Source organism: Barbus barbus (assembly GCF_936440315.1).
Source record: "Barbus barbus genome assembly, chromosome: 1".
In the NCBI taxonomy this organism is placed as follows: domain Eukaryota; kingdom Metazoa; phylum Chordata; class Actinopteri; order Cypriniformes; family Cyprinidae; genus Barbus; species Barbus barbus.
Window position 1 is genome coordinate 17266441 of NC_136729.1, and position 18569 is coordinate 17285009.

The 18569-nt window shown below is 37.5% G+C and overlaps 1 protein-coding gene across 1 annotated transcript in view; it reads right to left on the reverse strand.

The window, feature by feature from the left end:
* LOC306873177 (intermembrane lipid transfer protein VPS13C-like) overlaps positions 1-18569 on the reverse strand; it is a 49124-nt gene that overhangs the window by 9539 nt on the left and 21016 nt on the right. The window contains exons 36-73 of the mRNA XM_079422277.1: positions 16986-17290; positions 16323-16464; positions 16099-16207; positions 15890-16014; positions 15631-15787; positions 15425-15504; positions 14792-14851; positions 14531-14684; positions 14302-14421; positions 13847-13950; positions 12781-12948; positions 12401-12705; positions 12063-12210; positions 11714-11864; positions 11489-11616; positions 11231-11391; positions 10671-10924; positions 10115-10332; positions 9849-9941; positions 8609-9064; positions 8322-8477; positions 7017-7275; positions 6547-6707; positions 6285-6406; positions 5348-5645; positions 4438-4827; positions 4144-4248; positions 3856-4017; positions 3648-3773; positions 3427-3560; positions 2243-2369; positions 1926-2161; positions 1632-1776; positions 1397-1537; positions 1222-1303; positions 1055-1124; positions 341-452; positions 49-162 (exon numbers count right to left, since the gene is read on the reverse strand). Coding sequence (XP_079278403.1) covers positions 49-162; positions 341-452; positions 1055-1124; positions 1222-1303; positions 1397-1537; positions 1632-1776; positions 1926-2161; positions 2243-2369; positions 3427-3560; positions 3648-3773; positions 3856-4017; positions 4144-4248; positions 4438-4827; positions 5348-5645; positions 6285-6406; positions 6547-6707; positions 7017-7275; positions 8322-8477; positions 8609-9064; positions 9849-9941; positions 10115-10332; positions 10671-10924; positions 11231-11391; positions 11489-11616; positions 11714-11864; positions 12063-12210; positions 12401-12705; positions 12781-12948; positions 13847-13950; positions 14302-14421; positions 14531-14684; positions 14792-14851; positions 15425-15504; positions 15631-15787; positions 15890-16014; positions 16099-16207; positions 16323-16464; positions 16986-17290 — 6378 coding nt within the window. The remainder of the gene's footprint in view (positions 1-48; positions 163-340; positions 453-1054; positions 1125-1221; positions 1304-1396; positions 1538-1631; positions 1777-1925; positions 2162-2242; positions 2370-3426; positions 3561-3647; positions 3774-3855; positions 4018-4143; positions 4249-4437; positions 4828-5347; positions 5646-6284; positions 6407-6546; positions 6708-7016; positions 7276-8321; positions 8478-8608; positions 9065-9848; positions 9942-10114; positions 10333-10670; positions 10925-11230; positions 11392-11488; positions 11617-11713; positions 11865-12062; positions 12211-12400; positions 12706-12780; positions 12949-13846; positions 13951-14301; positions 14422-14530; positions 14685-14791; positions 14852-15424; positions 15505-15630; positions 15788-15889; positions 16015-16098; positions 16208-16322; positions 16465-16985; positions 17291-18569) is intronic.

Sequence of the window (18569 nt, forward strand, 5' to 3'; positions counted from 1 at the left end):
GAGAACATGTGCTGTGTTTTGGAGTGGACAATGGTGCTGGGTCATTACTTTAATAGGGGAGATGTGGAAATGTTCAAAGAAACTCAGGCCCGAGGCATCTGTCATGGAGGTCTCCATCAGCTGAGCCTGCAGCGTCTCCAGATCCCGCTCTATCAGCTTATTCTGAAGCACAGAGAAACACAAAACGACATCTCCAGTCCCCTTTTCATTCACATTGCATAGAGCCACACAAAAACAAGATTGTAATGATGGAGGAAGTGTTTACCACTGCGCTCATTATGGATTGAGTTTATTAATAAAAAATGTGTGACAACACCTGTCAGCAAAAAGCAGTAGTTACCTTCTCTTTAGTATCCTGGGAGTCGGTAGCTGGGTTAAACAGGGCGAGAATTGCTCCCAAGAAGCCCTGATCGATTTTTACTGCCATCTCCTGCATTAATGCCATAAAGTACCTACAGAAAAACAAACAATACCAGTCAAAGGTTGGATCTACTTTTTCTTTATCACACTATTTTCTAACATTACCATTAAAAGGCTGTGGGATCAATAAGATTTTTTTTATGCTTTTGAAAGGCATCTTTTATGCTCACTATGGCCACATGTTTTTAAAACAGCAATAGTGTGAAATATTACTACAATTTAAAATAATGGACATTTTCAGGATTGGAGATTTTGGAGATTTTTCAAAAATGGAGATTTTTGACGAACAATAAGTTCAAAAGAACAGCATGTATTTGAAATATATTTTTGTAATTTTGATGAATTTAAAGCATTCTTGTTGAATAAAAGTATTATTTTTTTTTTTAAATCTAACTGACCCCAAACTTTTTTGTGTATATTAGTTTTTACATCAAGAGAAACATTAGATTGATACCATAAATTTAGTTTACATTTAGATTTCACACAAGATCATTTTACTTCATTAAAGAATGTGATATAGTTAGTTGATTTGCTGAGTGTAACTCAGAACTTAATTTAGTGAGACATTATGAGGCACTATTTTATTAGATGGTGCACAGATTACATTATCTACTTACTGTGTCACATCACTTACTTAAACTGCATGACTTGGCTGTGCTCATTAAACCTTGTGATGATGCTAACGTCGAAAAACGGCTTCGGTTCTAAAGATAAAAGGTAAGATATAGCGTGTTCATGTCCACTCACCTACTCACAATGTGCACTTAAATGGAGCATTCATATGCTAACTTGTGCTTGTACCTGAGTCCTGAACTATAGATTTTGGAAGAGGAACAGGATGAAACACAGTAGGAAATATAGCTCCTGGCAGCTGATTATCCACCTGGAACAAATAAATGGTGCACATAATAACTGAACAAATGCCAAAAATGACGGAAGTGTGATATTCAACAAATACATTGCGTGTGGGTGTTACCTGTAGCCAATAGAGCTGTGCACGTAAACTCCTCTGGTGAGGCGACTGTTTCAACTCAATACAAATGCCAGGCAGGAAGTTCCTCCTGATAGTGCAGGAAAATGGCTGTCTCATCAACATGGGCGATCTTCCAAAGTTCACCTGTTTTAATAAAGACAAAAAAATAATACATTAATGTCTAAGCAGCATAATTACATTACTAATCAAACTTTATTTCAATAAAATCCTTTATTACCTCTAGGCCAGTTTCTAGTCTAGTCCAGCCTGGTTCCCTCTTGCTGTTGATGTAGGCTTGGTAGGCTTTCTCCAACAGTCCAATGTTTTTGTGGTTAAAGGACTTCCAGCGGTTCTTTGGTCTCATCTCCCAAACCACACCAGAACTTAAAAACGCAATTCAATCATTCTTAATCAACAACAAACAACTTGCACAAGAGTGGCATTTATGTTCCCCTTTAAAAATCAATAATAACTATAAACGAGTCGTCAGTTTACAGCAAAACTTATGGTTGCTGGGTGTGGGTTTAGTTACCTGGTGATGCCAACGTATGCTATCTCCTGCCTGATGTCATTGTTGATGAGTGACAGGCCCAGGTTCTTTAATGAGATGTTGACTTCTTGCTGGAATTGCTCCAGCTCCTCTGCCTGCCGGGCTTTTGTGACTATTCCAATATCCTCAGTAAAGATCAGCACCCGCTGTCGGCCGTCCAGGAAAGACACCCAGTGTATCTGAACTAAGCTGCTGTAAGCAAACTGCCCACACTCGTCCTAAAGAAAACAACATGGGAATGGCATGACCAGTATTATTAGTGGATTATTAGATTCACTAACCCATGATCCCTCTCTAACCTTTACAAGGTCCAGTTCTCCGCTTTGATCTTGACAGCTCCAGCAAAGCTTTCGCACCCCTGCTGGATCATCCCATGCAAAACGCTGAGCTTCACCTGGTCTCAGTGCCCAAGACTCCTCACAGCCTCTGTACAAGCACAGAGACACAGACACTGATTACAGACAGGAAACGTATTCACACACTCCAAAAGAAAACACTCAATCAGAAGATGATCTCCTTAAGTGATCTTCTTAATTCTGAAGTGTACAGATGTCAAAAGTACCCTTACTATGGTACCAGGTTGATAAAAAGGAGCATTTGTGCCTTATAATCATGCAGGTGTGCATGTGAATGGTCGCAGGCACTCCTTGATCGAATAGCTTGGTGTCTTGGTGATAGAATTGTATAACATGTATGTATGAAAACGTTACAAAAAGTGTCAAAATACTGTATTGAATCTGTGCATTACATTGTTTAAATCTAGCCAAGCTAAACAAAGGTAATTGATTCCTGTGAGGCCAAACCTGAATTTTTAGTCCACTTTACTCCAATATATAGTGTCACATGATCCTTCAGAAATAATTTCAATTTATTTAGCAAACATTTCTTATTATTATCATCAGTGTTGAAGAAGTTGTGGTGTTTAATATTTGTGTGGAAACAGTGATGTATACTTTTTAAGGATTATTTAAAGAATAGAACGTTTATTTATTTAATATTCTGTAACATTTTAAATGTTTTGGAACAATTTTGACCAATTTAAAACGTGCTTGCATAAATAATAATTTCTTAGTAAAAATCCCACTGACCCCAAACTTTTGAAATGTAATATATTGTTTTAATTTATTTTGTTTGAAATTAGATTCCTTTGTCTTTGTCTTATTACTACTGACTTAATAAATCAGTTAAAACAAGGCAATGTACTCTTCAAGTATTTCTCAGCACATACTTTCAGAATTAATATTTAACTTTTAGATAAAACTATGTTTTTAATAGCAATTAGTTTTTGCTATGGTATCAAAACTGGTAAAAATATTTGTGTAATTGCATTATTGCTGCAACTGAATACTGAAACTGAAAAAGTTTTGCTAGGGTTGTCTCGTGACAACCCTAGTCTGTTTTTCATGGACTTTCTACTTAGTCAGGCATACTCAGACTTTTCATTCATCTGTTATACGACGTGAAATATTGAAGCAGTGCTGACCTCTGTCTGAAGTTGACAGTGGCTGCAGGTGTGTGATTGACAACCAAAGCAGGTGCAGCTCCATCATAGTAATCGGTGAAGCTGATGACAGTGGAGTGGTCTGAGATATTCACATCCACTATCACACCACCATACTGATGGAAACCAAGATTAAAATTAAGTGATCAATATGGTTTAATAAAGTATATTTAGCATCATGTTTACAGTCAGATCATGTTTACCTGTTCCATGCGCAGCAGAGTTCCGTTGTCCTGCTTGTTGAAAAAAAATGATTTGGAGCTAGATTCAGATCCCACAACGCGTACACACAGCTTCCCTGTGCTGGCCTCAGGCCAAAAAGGCAAACACTGTAGCACATACAATCATACGGTCAATATACATACTGTGGGAATACTTCGGCCCTTGATAAAAGACAAATTCAGTGCTGACCTCAGTGGAGGCGATGTAGTGCCACTTGCAGCTGAAACCATTGTTGTTTTGCACCTCTCCAACCTCCAGCTCAAACGAGGACTTATTGACTAGCGTGTAGAAAGGACTCATGGTAACAATCCGTGTCAGATTAAAGCTGCTCATCTGGATGCTGACCCCAACCTGGAAATCAAAGAGATTTCCAACAAGTTAATTTCCATTTTTACATTTGGATTACCTTGGCATCTAACGTTTACTTAAAGTTCACTTAAAGTAGCTATTATTTCATTAAATATTCAAAGCATTTACTAAGTAGTCCCCGTTTTTGTCTGGACAACGGACACATCCATAGCTGCCAACGGTGTCCAACGAGAAGCCATCGGACCATGAGCTGGTGGACACACAGAGCTGCAACTGAAAGGAAGAGCAGAAAGCAAATTTATGAAATGCTATCAGAATATTTCATACCAGAATCTACAGGTAAAACATGGCTTTCTGACCATTACAGCCCAAACACATTAAGGTTCATGTTAGCATTCATTATTTTAGATATTTGGCTAACGTGGTATATCCATCAAACTCTGCCAAAGAGCCCAATCCAACCTTATTCTTGCTGAAGAAATTCTTCTTTTTGAAGGAGAACAGAATGACATCTCTGAAGTCGGATGGGTGTTTCACACACGTATCCTCTGCACGATACTGCAGCACACGGGACGTCTTATTGATGATCCAGTATGGACTATAAACAGAGAGGACCATTTTGCCGCTCACTCGAGACACATGAACACACAGGTCCACGGTCAGTCCTTCTGGTGTGTCGCAGGTGAAGCAGATGGACAAGAACTCAGGCATTTCTCTGCTAATTCTTGTACGTCCAATCCAGTTGCGACCTTGGTACTTGATCAAAACAAGCTCAATTATTTCACCGCCGACATTTGAGTTTAACACATCCGCCACACTGCCCTCCTGAAGCTCACAGAAGTCAGCAGAACCCTGTGAGAGACATGATTTGGTTTTAATAAATGATCAGTGGCTAATATTAAACTGATATTAATTAATACTGATTTTATAATCAATATGAATGTCATACACAAAAGTTTGGGGTCAGTAAGATTTTTTTTCCCGAAAGAAATGTATACTTTTATTCAGCAAGGGTGCATTAAATTGTTTAAAAGTGGCAGTAAAGACATTTCTGTTAGAAAAGACTTTTGAAATTTATATTCATAAAAGAATCATAAGAAAAATTTATTAAAACTATTTCTGATGAGCACCAACAGCAGCATATTAGAATGATTTCTGAAGGATCATGTGACACTGAAGACTAGTTATGGATGCTGAAAATTCAGCTTTGCCATCACAAAAAAAAAAAAATTACATTTTAAAATATATTAAAATAAAAAGTTTTTTTTTTTGGGGGGGGGGAAGAAAAATCATACAAAACCCCAACATTTGAGCCAAAGTGTATGGCAAATGTGTTCTAACATTTGTGTATTGAAACTGCAATATTCTGCACCTCCAGCAAGTAGCGTATTGAGTAAGGCAGCAGGTTTTTGAGAGTAACAGCTGGGTGCAGGTGGATGACATAAGCAGGGTCCCAGTCCCCTTCCCCGTGGCTGGCTATATGGCAGAGGTCATCAGGCACAGCCAGTGTGTTCACCACCAGTGGCAGAAAGCTGCTGTCTATGGCGAGGCACTGCAGCACTGCGTGAACCTCTGAGCTCACGTGAACCTGCTCCTTCCATGCAATGCATGTGGTGGACGCACGATACAAATCTTCTAAAGGACCAATAGGCAGCAAGAACAACTGACTCCTAAATTAATACAAAGAGCACAGAGAGTCACAACATAAAGCAAAAAAAGTACAGGTAATTTATATTACAGTATAGTGCAGGGGTGTCGAAGACAATGCCTGCAAATAAAAAATGACTAAATGAAAAAAAGAAAAGAATATATATATAATATATATATATTCTTTGAAGGGAAGTCGTGGCCTAATGGTTAGAGAATCGGACTCGTAATCCAAAGGTTGCGGGTTCGAGTCTCGGGCCAGCAGGGATTGTAGGTGGGGGGAGTGAATGTACAGCGCTCTCTCCACCCTCAATACCACGACTGAGGTGCCCTTGAGCAAGGCACCGAACCCCCAACTGCTCCCCGGGCGCCGCAGCATAAATGGCTGCCCACTGCTCTAGGTGTGTGTTCACGGTGTGTGTGTGTGTGTTCACAGCTGTGTGTGTGCACGTTGGATGGGTTAAATGCAGAGCACGAATTCCGAGTATGGGTCACCATACTTGGCTGAATGTCACTTCACTCACTCACTCACTCATAATATTATGTTTTCAGCTACAGTAGGAGTCACAGAACTTTACAGTTGCTACTCATGATATTTGACTCATGTGAGTGCAAAATTCACTGGAACAGAATAGGTAGTTGCACTTCTCATCCATCTATACCTGTAAGCTTCCAGGGGAACATGACACTCCTTCTCAGGCTCAGCAACCCCTACATTCACCATCCCTCCAAGTTCAGAAGAATACTTCAGAATGGCAAAAGGCACAGCGAAATGGTTCTTAATCTGTTAACAAAAAAAAACAAACAAAAAAAAGAGAAATCAATGTTACCATGATTTTAACAAGGTTGTTTTCACTAATCATTTCTTTATCCAGACAGGTGAACAGATTTATGCACTCTGCAAGGTAAAGTGAGCAGACGAACCTGTAGGGGGGACCGTACTGTGATGACCTTGTTGCCCTCGCTGGCATTGATCTGAAGCAGTACAGACACAGCATCCTGTTGCATGGGTCCTCTGATATTATACAGTCTACGGCCAGGCTTGCCCAACGGGATATTTGAAATCTCACTGTAACCTGAGGGAACTGCACAGGGGACATTTATGATTAGGATTAGCATACTGCATTTACCTAGAATTCATGACCTAAAAATAATTGGAATTATATAAAGGTAATTTAACAAATAGAATTACCAGATCTGACTTCCTTTATTTTTGTATGATCATTTAGGCTGTTCAAAACTTCAGAGCATGACCTACCAAGACAGCATTTTTTAGGATTATAGACATGCTTGATGCCTAAAAATGCTGTCTAGGTAGGCAGCTCACTAGTTTTTGAGGCACAACCCAAAGCATTTGTACAGTTTACGAGGTGTATATTGTCCTTGTTACTGACCTATGCTGAGATTGAATAAGCAGCTTTCCTGCCTCTGCAGGGCAGACAGTCGTGATGAACGCTCAAAGGACGTATATTCTAAATCCACACTTTTATCCACGGCCAATTCGTGCAGTTTACCCGGTGAGGATGAGCCAGTCAAGCGCAGGTTAGCACTGTGCTGGACAATGAGTGGAATGCCTAATGCATTGCGGATGGTGTACGGGGATTTCTCCTTCAGAGAACGGTCAAACGTGGAGGCTGTGCTCTCTGAGAAAGCCTGACAAGAGAGAAATTTTATCTTTATATGTATAACATGCATTACCATTCAAAGGTTTGGGGTTGGTAAGATTTTTCTTTAAATGTTTTGGAAAGAAGTCTCTTATGCTCACTAAAACTGCATTTATTTAATCAAAAATAAAGTAAACATTGTGAAACATTATTAAAAACTAAAATAACTGTTTTCCATTTTAATATATTTTAAAATTTAATTTATTCCTGTGATGACAAAGGTGGTCATGCTTTAGTTTAGAGACCACTTCTCACTATTATCTATTTATTAACTACAACTTTTGCCTCAATAAACTCCTAATTTGCTGCTTATTGATAGTCAGTAAGGTAAAGGTAGTTGTTGAGTTTAGAGATGCGGTAGGATTAAGACATCTAAAATATGGTCATGCAGAATAAGGCACTAATTTGTGCTTTATAAGTACTAATAAACAGCCAATATGCTAATAATAAGCAACTAGTTAACAGAATTGGTCCTTAAAATAAAGTGTTACCGCAAAGCTGAATTTTCAGCATCATTACTTTAGTCTTCAGTGTCACATGATCCTTCAGAAATCATTCTAATATGCTGATTTGGTGCTTAAGAAACACTTCTTACTATTAATGTTGAAAACATTCATGCTGCTTCATATTTGTGCAAACTGAGATACATTTGCGTTTTCAGGATTCGTGGGTGAATAATTCAAAGGAAAAGCATGTTTTGAAATAGAAAACTTTTGAAACATTATAAATGCGTTTACTGTCACTTTTCATTAATTTAATGTGCCCTTGCAAATTCAAATATTATAAAAAAAAAATCTTCCTACTGACCCCAACGTTTGAACAGTAATGTACATTTAACACCTTGTGAATATATCACACCATTAAAAAGAAAACAACAAATAGCAATGCTTGTTTAATAATAAAAAAAAAAAAGTTAAGTAAAAAAAAATAAAAAAAATCCTGCATTTTGCATGTACAGGAAAAGTGAATAATGTTACAATGATATTACATGCTTAGAATTTTTTTTGTGTGTGTGTGTGTAACTGAATGGTTTACCTTAGCCAGGTTGTTGAAGACATTGAGGCAGCACTTGGACACTGTGATGTTCATGGTGTCTTTGGAGCATATGGCGATAGCTGTGCGAGGGTCTGGCAACATAATGAAATCATCCCCAGGAACTGGACTTTTATCTCGAACAGGGTTATTCTTCATCTATACACAGAAAAGCAAAAAAAAAAATAATAATAATAATAATTCACCAACAGAACAAACTGCATCTTACTGAGTGGTAATGTGAATTCATGTTTATACAAAAGTGGAAAAGGAAAAGCAATTTTGATTACTTCTAATTTAAGGTTCCATCTTCGTCTCCCATTGTCCACTCTCTCAAGCAGTGGCTCCCAAACTGCATGAGTCTCATTGAAGTAATTCACCTCCAGTGTCATATCTGCAGAGACACTGAGCAACGACGACCAGTTCTGAGCAGTACCAGTGAATGACGACTCTGCAAGCAGCAGGGGAACAGTCCGATGCCCCAAACCTGACTCCAGTGTGACCTGCACCACCTTCACGTTCATCTCAAAACTCTCTCCATCCTTACTGCTGTCCACATCCTTGAAGCTTTCAGTAACCTCAGAGGCTGTATCCACACCAAGGAACCAATAGTTTGCATTAGCGACATTCATCAATGACCAGAGGCTGTTTAGGTCGTCTGATGTCTGCTGTGACGGATCTTCTTTAGGTTTGGGTGCCATGGCCGCCGTGATGGTAATGACAGTGTTAAGAATGATAGGAGAGATCTGAGAGAGCAAGAAAAAAAAACTTTAGTTCAACACAGATTGGATTAATATATTCCTGAGATACGTAATTGAAAATGTTTGAACAGTACTGTTTATATTTACAAAATAACTCAGTTCACGTGATCTTGAAATACAGTAACAACGTATTTGTACACAAAAAAAAATATTGAGCAAATACACAACAGTTCAAAAGTTTGAGATCGGTAAGATTTTTCTACAGAAATTAATACTTTTCTTTAGCAAGGATGCAATATTAAAATCAAAAAGTGACAGTAAAAACTTTCTATTTTAAATAAATACTTTCACATTTCTATTCATCACAGAGTCTTGATGTCTTGAAGAAAAAAATGCATCATTATTACCACAAAAATATTAAACAGCACTGTTTTTAACACTGACAATAATAAGAAATGTTTCTTGAGCACCAAATCAGCATATCAGAATGATTTCTGAAGGATCATGTGACACTGAAGACGTAATGGCTTATTAAAAAAATCAGCTTCACCATCAAAGAAATAAATAAGAAAAGAAATAAATGTTAAAATATATTAAATATAATATTTAAAATATTATATTATATAAAATAGAATATTCAAATATAATATTTTTTAATATTTACTGTATTTTTGATCAAATAAATGCAGCCTTGGTGAGCATAAGAGACGTATTATAAAAACATTAAAAAAAATCTTACCAACCCCAAACCTTTGAAATGCTATACATGAAATGAATACATGTTCCTTTAAAAAATGAAGTATTAATATGGCAAAGAGCTAACACCCACTTTCACTATGACCTCCTCTACAGTTACTGAACCAGTTAATGGGGCATTGGTTGGCAATTTGGTCTCAAGTACAACAGAGCATGGTCTCAGCACCTGCAGTAAAAACAAATTCATGATTTGAAAAGCATTATAGATAATTGCAATTACATAGCCTGCAATATATTTTTCACTGTGCCTCTTAAAACACAAAATAAGCATAAAACTTTATTCCTGTTGTAAAAATAGAGTTAAAACAGAAAGACATTAGTAGAAATCAATAAGCATACGGTGGTCTCGGCTTTGTCCCCCTCCTTCCTGATAAAGGGGCAGGCGAGCACTTTGAGGCTTCTGACGTTGGCCTTCATGGCCTGGCCAGCGTCTTCAGACAGGAGGCTAAAATCACACTGGAATGAGGCTACCAGTGCAGGGGCATCAGCCTTCATCAGGTTAGCCACAAACACAACCTCTGGGTCCACTACAACTGCTCGCAGCCTGGTTCTCAGAGCTGAAGTAGATAGATAAAATATCAAAGACTTTTTTTTTTTCCTGGAATGTCTGAAACGAAGGGTTCCTACACTTTCTGACCAATTAATTTCCATTCCTTTTTAATGACTGCTCCAGCCCTTTCTAATGATCAGACATTGTACGCACAAGCATTTCTAGCTAAAAATACTTTACAACCGATCAGAAAAATATATATATATACTGACCAACTATTTCCATAACCTTTAAGATTTTTTAATTTATGTTGACTTTTCCAGGTCTCGAAATCACATTTTTGAAATTCCCTGAAGTTTTCCTAGCTGTGAGAAACAACCATTCTTTTAGCAGTAGCATTCATACCTGCTTTAGGTTCACTCTGGATTTTGGGCTCTGAGACATATTTGAGTGGCAGCTGATTGGATTTGTCTCTTTGTGTAGGTGGACTCGTAGGCAGGGCTTGCACAAAAAAGTCAGCCACAGCCAACAGGAACTCCACACTAGCACACAAATAGAGCTTCTGCAGCACAGTGACCACCGAGCGCTCATCCGCACTCTGAGAGTATGTCACATCAATCATGGGCTCTGATGTCTCCTCATCACGCCTTCCCAGCATCCTGTGAGGAAAAATAATGTGATCAGACCAGAGGCCTTGAAATAAGAACCCCCCCCCCCCAAAAAAAGTTGCATGACGGATGCATTTATTTGATGAAAAACAGTTATAGTAAAAACTGTAATATTGTGAAATATTATTAAAATTAAAAAACTGTTTTCCATTTGAATAAATTTAAAAATGCACTTAAAAACTGAATTTTCAGCGACAATTACTACAGTCAGTGTCACATAATCCTTCAGAAGTCATTTTTTGCGAAATCTGAATAAAATTGACATTAAAAATCGTAATCTAACTACGTGTAAATCACCTGGATGTGACTCTCTGAATACCGCTCCTTCTGTCATCCAGGGTGCATGTGGTGAGGATGGTGGAGACCTCCATGTTACTGTTACTAAACATTTTGCCTGAAGTCTTCATTTTACACAGCATAAATTCACCTAAACACAATGGCTCCTTATGTAGAGAGGGCTAGAGAAAGGCAGATTAAAAAAGAGAGAGACCGATATAACGCTCATTTTATTTATCGAGTCACTGACGTTCACGAATCTGTAGACTTCATACACACCTGCGCAGGATCATTACTGTAGAGAGTAAGGCCAAGGGACTCCACATTAAAGCTGAATTTGACACTCTCCAGCAGCTCTGTCTCCCCTAGTTTACCTTCAGACAGCTTCTCCACAAGAATCTCAGAGCCTACACAAAACACACAAATCAAGACCATCCACTGAGTTTTTCCTCTAAGAGAAGGATTACTATACAAACATTTGTGTGTGTGTCCGTCTTCCCTCACCAGTCGCTGTACGCGCTCTGACAAGCACACTCTCTTGTTTGAGGGCTGCCTCTGAGCCGATCGGTGTGTCAGATTGAATACTGCTCGCCTCTCCAATGTTCTCCATCAGAATCCGCAGCAGGACAGTCAGGTCATCTTGACTCAGAGCCACCTGGAATGCAGTCAAAAAATGTGAGAACCTTCATTAATTTTCCCACAATCACTCCAACTCTATAATTACATATTATATTAATTATAACCAGAACCCAGAAATGGACCAGTCAAAACAAATGTCCACAGACTTCATTTAAAGTCTCCATGAAATGTGACTTTAAAAAGCTGAATATGTCCTGACTTTGTGTGAACAGACCTTCATGGGTTTCAGATCTCCATCCACCTCTATGGCAGCCATCTTCTGGTACCATGATGCCGCCAGGTTACGTTTAACAGACAGAACAAGGTTGACTGGCTCCAACAGTTTTGAACTAGGCTGATTTGAGTCCTGCTCCATGGAAATTCTGAGGATAACAAACAAAAAAGCACGTATAGGAGGAAACACTGTATAACGGACAACTAGAATGAGGGCTTTGAAAATTCAGGAATGAATTCTGTTCAGTTAATTAGCAGATCTTTTAATACACATATTGGATATAATTATACTTTGAAAAACAAGTCTGAAAATAGATATGCTTTGCGGCAGTGGGCTACCTGGACAGTTTTAGCTGTGTGAGCTCTATATCCATATTATCTATGACAGCAGGCAGCGGACGACCTTCCACTGGGAGCAGAGAGAAGCTGTTTCCCACAGTAATGAGACCCAGGTCCGCCTCCACAGCATTATGGGATGTGGAGGACTGAGGGATTATGATAAGGGGGGCCTTCAGCCTGATGTTCATGGCAAGTCTGAAGCTCTTCTGAGCGAAATCCCTCACACTGGAAGCTGCTTTCTCCGCAGCCTGAGCCGTGGCGGCACTGAGAGCCTCTTTAGCTGCCTGGAAGTTATTACTGAAATTCTGTGGAGAGAAAAAGTAAAAGTAAGCTAGTGTGCTTGAATCAGCAGAGAGGCCATGTGTGCAATTTAAACTCACCAGTAATGACATGACAAATTTGTGAAGGTAGACCACTTGAATACAGCCCACGTTGAGTTTCACTTTGCCATCAACCTTTGAAGTATCTGTATACCCAGCCCCCTCAGTGGCTTTGGGTGTCAGACTCATGCTGAAGCTGAAAACCTCATCTCCTACGATGGAGATGGCCTAGAGAACCCGAAATAACCCAAAATAAACAACAGATATTGCAGTTCACTTAACTTTAATGCACTTTTGTTGTACTTTGTTTATACAAAAGCCAAAGTAGGGCTGTGCGAGAAAACAATAACGATGATTACCGCTAAATTATTTTCCTCGATAAAACCATAAGAGTTCAATAAATGTTCGATATAATGTTTAAAACTCATACAGTCAGAATAATTAATTTAACCATATAAAAATGAGGTTAAATTATTATTAAAATTGGGACTGGTGAGGGAAGATTATAGATAATAATTATTATATAAATTTTACGTTACTGTTTTTGATAATGAACATAAATGTACATCTGCATCCTAACTCAAGCTATTACTACTGTCAATTCAAGCTACTGTCAAATGGGCATTTCTATGAGACAAATTTTTTTTTTATATCATTAATATTGCAGCTTGCACGGCAAGCTGTGCTGAAGATACACGTCATCAAAGTCAGGCAATACAAATCTGCTTCACAATAATATAACTCATTAGAACATGCAGAAACTAAGAAATTCATTTTTCTATTAAGATATTTTTTGTTAAGGAAAAATTACTGGAAAAGGAAAAAAAAATAAATATCTAAACCGTGAAGTGTTTGTCATGTTCTGACAAAAAGACTAGTTTATAAGCACAAATAATAGTCTGGTTTCTACAACTATCACTTGGGAGCAAAAGTCTGCCTTTAAACTTGAAAGAAATAAAGATTTGAAATGTGTCGTGATAATTATCGATATCGACTGATATGAAAAATTGTATCATGATCATTTTTTTGGCCATATCGCCCAGCCCTAAGCCAAAGCAAATAGAAATTAAAATGTATAAAGAATAGTAAATGGTTAAAATGCGCTGTAGTGGTATAGCTAGCTTGCCTTCTTGTGAATTGTTTTAGGATCCACATTCATGATGATGAAGTCACGCAAACGTGTGTACATGTGTGTCTGAGTTCCTTGCATCTTTAGAGAACCGTCCAAACCTAAGGAGAAGATTTATCAAATCAGCTAACCAACAAAACCAGCCTCAGAATAATCAAGAAATAGATACTTTATAAGCAGACCAATACACCATAAAATTAAAAAGTTGCTTTATTACAACTATTTCAGAACTATTTCTATAATTCTATATGCTATAATAATTACATATATTACATTATAATTATTTAATCAAAATAAAAAATATATAAATATATTATTCAAATATATTTACAAATTTTTTACATCTTTAAGAAGATCCTGCATTATTTTTTATTTTAAAACAGTAGCAGTAATGCAGTAACTTTTATATTATAATACACATGTAAAGTTTCAAAATAAGAGTGTATTCTCACCCAGAATTTTGATGTCCGCCATGTTGCTTTTTTGGTCACAAACCAACACATTAAACGCACCAAGCTGCATGTTCACCACCAGGTCAATGACGTCACCATCAGAGGGAGAACTCAGTGCAGCTAAGACAGAAACGGTCCTTCATTAATTCATTCCTAAATCATGGGCAAAAAGTCCATGTTTGTTTTAGTGATTGTAGGTGTGTGTGTGTGTGTGTGTGTGTGTGTTTACTTGATTTGGCTGAGGTAGTTCTCATATCTTCACTCTTTTTGCTATCTCTCTCAGGTGAGGGAAGACTGCTGTTGGACAGGGCAGCGGACAGGAAGTCCATGGTAGAGAGGAGAGCCTCAGTGTGCAACATCAAGTCTAGAGAGGAGAACACCACCTAAAAACACACAGGCATGTTAAACTCCTTCAATATGAAGTTCTTTTGAGATTAACGCCTCAATTTCCAAAACTGTATGTTATTTAACCTTGTTTACAGATGCTTACATTGATCTTCTGCTCAGTATTCTGGTAAAGGCTTGCAAAGTTGGGCCCATTTCGATCAGCCTACAAAGATAGGAATCAAACAAAGTTAAGATCTCCATTCATGAGTCCTGGAAGCTCTCAAAACCCGTTACATCTTAGTGAAGACGTCTACACTGTAATTCTAGGATTAATAATAGAGAATGCATAATCTATCACCATTGTGTGAAATATCAGAATAACTATACCTTCAATCAGAACTTGATTAGTATGCATTCATATCTCCTGATTTTTAACAATGCACTTATATGCAACAAACACTGCTATCTCATTTGAGAGAAATGGCCCTTAGGAGTTAAAAGAAGTGCCAATCCACAAAAACTAAAGAGCGTAATGACTAATGGCTGGATTTAATTGTCCTGATTCTTTTACCAGGGTATGAATTCATGTGCTGCCCTAAATAAATAGTTAAAAGCTAAGAGCTGAAGCTTGTCTAGACACAAAATGTCCTGCCACTACTCAACTCCAGCATGGATTAAAACACTTAATGTAAGACGTTTTTAACAATTTTCTTTTGCATAGGAAGTTTTATAAATAATGCTTCTGTGCTGATGCAACGATGGAATTATGCGCTCGTATTCAGAAAGAAATAGTTACCTTAAAATACTTGACTTCAAGAAGATCTGCTCCTGACTCTGCTAAGGAATTGATTATACAGAGTGGTTCTCTATTTGAATCTGCGAAGAAAAAATTTTAAAGTTCATTTGAATGAATTTGTGTTTTTTTTGTTTGTTTTTAATTTTACAAACAAAAAAAAAAATGCTGCTTTGTACTGTGAGGCTTCAAAACCAAGTGCTACAAACCAAAGAACTCTAGGCACTTCATGGAGATGTTTTTGATGTATGTTGTGGCCTCCATGTCGTATTTTCGAACTTTGGTGTCAATTCCAAGCTGAGCTACATGGAGAACCAAAAAGGGACACTCTTTCCCATTTATGGACTTTTTCAAACTTAGCGTAACCTACAAAGAGAAAGATACAGGATTCTCAGTTCACTCCAGATCCACTCCAAATCTGGAGTTATGACTGTAACTAAAAATAAGAAGTTAAGAGAGCTTAATCACCTCCTTGATTTCAAAATTGAGCAGTACATTGACAATATTTTCACTGAAAGCACCATTGGTCAATGCAGGTTGACTCCCTGTTCCCACAGGTAGTGTTTCGATCAGTCCTTCATCTACAGCTTCATCTGTGGAGGAAAAGAGGGTAAAATGAAGCCCTTAAAGACAAACTTTAAAGGACAAGATTACTGACAAGTTAAACCTTTTCATACTTTTAGCAGAAGCTTTCATTCCCTCCACTGCAGCAGCCCTGCTTCCCTCGCCAATGTTCTCTGCTAGGATTGTCATGAGGACCCCAACATCCTCCTGGCCAAGAGCCATCTACAGAAGCCAGAAAATACTCATCTTTATTTTTCTCTCCTGAAAATTCTGATTGGGCCCCATTTAAGATTTTAGATTCAACACTTCCACGTCTAAAACGTCCTGAGAAACTCACGTTCATTGACATAAGTACTCCTTTGACCTCCATTCCAGGAATTTTGTTGTACCAAGTGGCAGCCAAATTACGCTTGACTAAAAGCTCTAGATTTATGGGCTCCAGAATCTTAACATCTAAATGAGCAGCATTCAGAACAGTCCTGAAAAAAGAATAAAATAAAAAAAATCAGAGAAAGTTAACAGCTGTCTCTGAATCATTCTGTAGCACCAAACAAGTCAAGAATACTATTAACCATTTTTGTTAATTGAAATAAAGCATAAATAATGAAAATGACAAATGTCGCCTTGGAAACTAATTAAAATATATAAGTGGAAGTACTAAAATCACTAAAACTAGTTTAAAAAAATCTAAATAAAAAACAAATAATAAAAAATTTAAAAAGGACAAAAGCACAAAACATACATCTTGAGCATCACTTCAAGCACAGAACTTAAAACTAAAATGAAAACTGAAAATATAAAAATAAAAGTTAATTAAAAATATTAATATACAGTACTATAATCGTGCATAAGCAATATTAAAATAACACAGCTACGGAGAAGACCATTTTAACTGATATTAATGACCTCAAAATTTAAAGATCGTTCTTTAAATTGGTTGTAAAAATCACATAAATGAATTTTGAGAATTTTGGGAAAGATCTCCAGCTTTCTTTACTACCTAGATAATTTGAGCTGCGTGAGTTTTACATCCATGGTCTCCAAAACTGCAGGCAATGGGAAGCCCTCAGCTGCCAGCAGTGAGAAGCTGTTTCCCACAGTGATGAGACCCAGGTCAACCATAAATGCATTATGGGATGTGGAGGACTGAGGGATTATGATAAGAGGGGCCTTCAGTCTGATGTCCATGGCAAGTCTGAAGCTCTTCTGAGCGAAATCCCTCACACTGGAAGCGGCTTTCTCTGCGGCCTGAGCCGTGGCGGCACTGAGAGCCTCTTTAGCTGTCTGGAAGTTATCCACAAACATCTATGGAAGACAACCAATAGTTAGTTACAGTTTTGTGTGAATTGACATGGCAGTTTAGTAGAAGTGAGGGAAGGTCTTAATGTAACAGCCTGGGATCCACAGTAGGAAAAATTCATGCAGGGATGTTCTTGTGTTTTAAAATGCCTGAAAGCCGAATTTACAACGAAATGTTGCAAATTCAGTATAGGTGAAAAAAGCAGTGCTGGAGTGAAAGTAGGCTATTTTTTATTTTTTTTTTGAGAGAGAAAGTAGGAAAGTTGATAATTATATTGTCTGGGTATGGTGGTGAGCTGTTTCTATTAAGCATGTAGAGTATGAAAGTTAGACCCAGTAAAATCAAGGCATCCATTTCATGCGAAATTCCGTCTCAAATCTCTGTGATTTCTACTTCAATATGTAGTATGAGTGACAAGTGCACATGCAAATCCACATATTCGCAATCAAGTTATTTAAATATTCTGTGCCTTATTGCATTAATAAATAACACTATAGGCTAAATTTGCATAATCTAAAGTCCACTTCTTTAACAATATCTAACAGTTAGAACAGTATCTCACAGTGAAAACTAAGAAATAAACACTAATATACTCAAGACATCCATCTAAGAGAAAACAGCATTAAAGCTGCAGTATGTAATTTCTGCAACATTAGCAACAGCAAACAGAATTGTAATCAGTTTAGCAACACTGACTCAAAATTTCAGACCCATTTCTGAAAAATAAAAGATGACAGGATCCATTCTTTGAAAAAACACTTGAACGAGCTCTACCTTTTTAGGTGATACATAATTCTGTTTGATGCCGTGCATCTAGCGGTGCAGAAAATCTAAAATGCAGTGCTATAGAAGATAAATATCAGGTATTGGTGTGATCTTTGAAAGTCTTTCTTTTGGTTCTTCAAACAACCCGATTTGATAGGAAAAGCATAGCTAAAAAGTCATACCCATTTTAAAAGAAGTTATTATATGTCAGTGGCGCATACAAATGTTATGTAAGCACTATTGAAATATAACTGACAATATTAGTGACTATAAACTTTGAAGAGACTGCATCTGTTTAGCTTGAATCTAATGAATTGTTTGTGAATAAGCAGCAGAGCTACAGTATATATTTCTAAATAGTGTTTTCCAGTTTTCAGAATACATAAAAATATTTTCCTACCAGTATTTATTATTACTATAAACCTACCACTAGAACAGTGGTTCTGAACCCCCCAGGTCACCCCCCACCCTGTTGTTCAACACAATATCTTAAGGCCTCCCCATAAGGCAGAGATATTT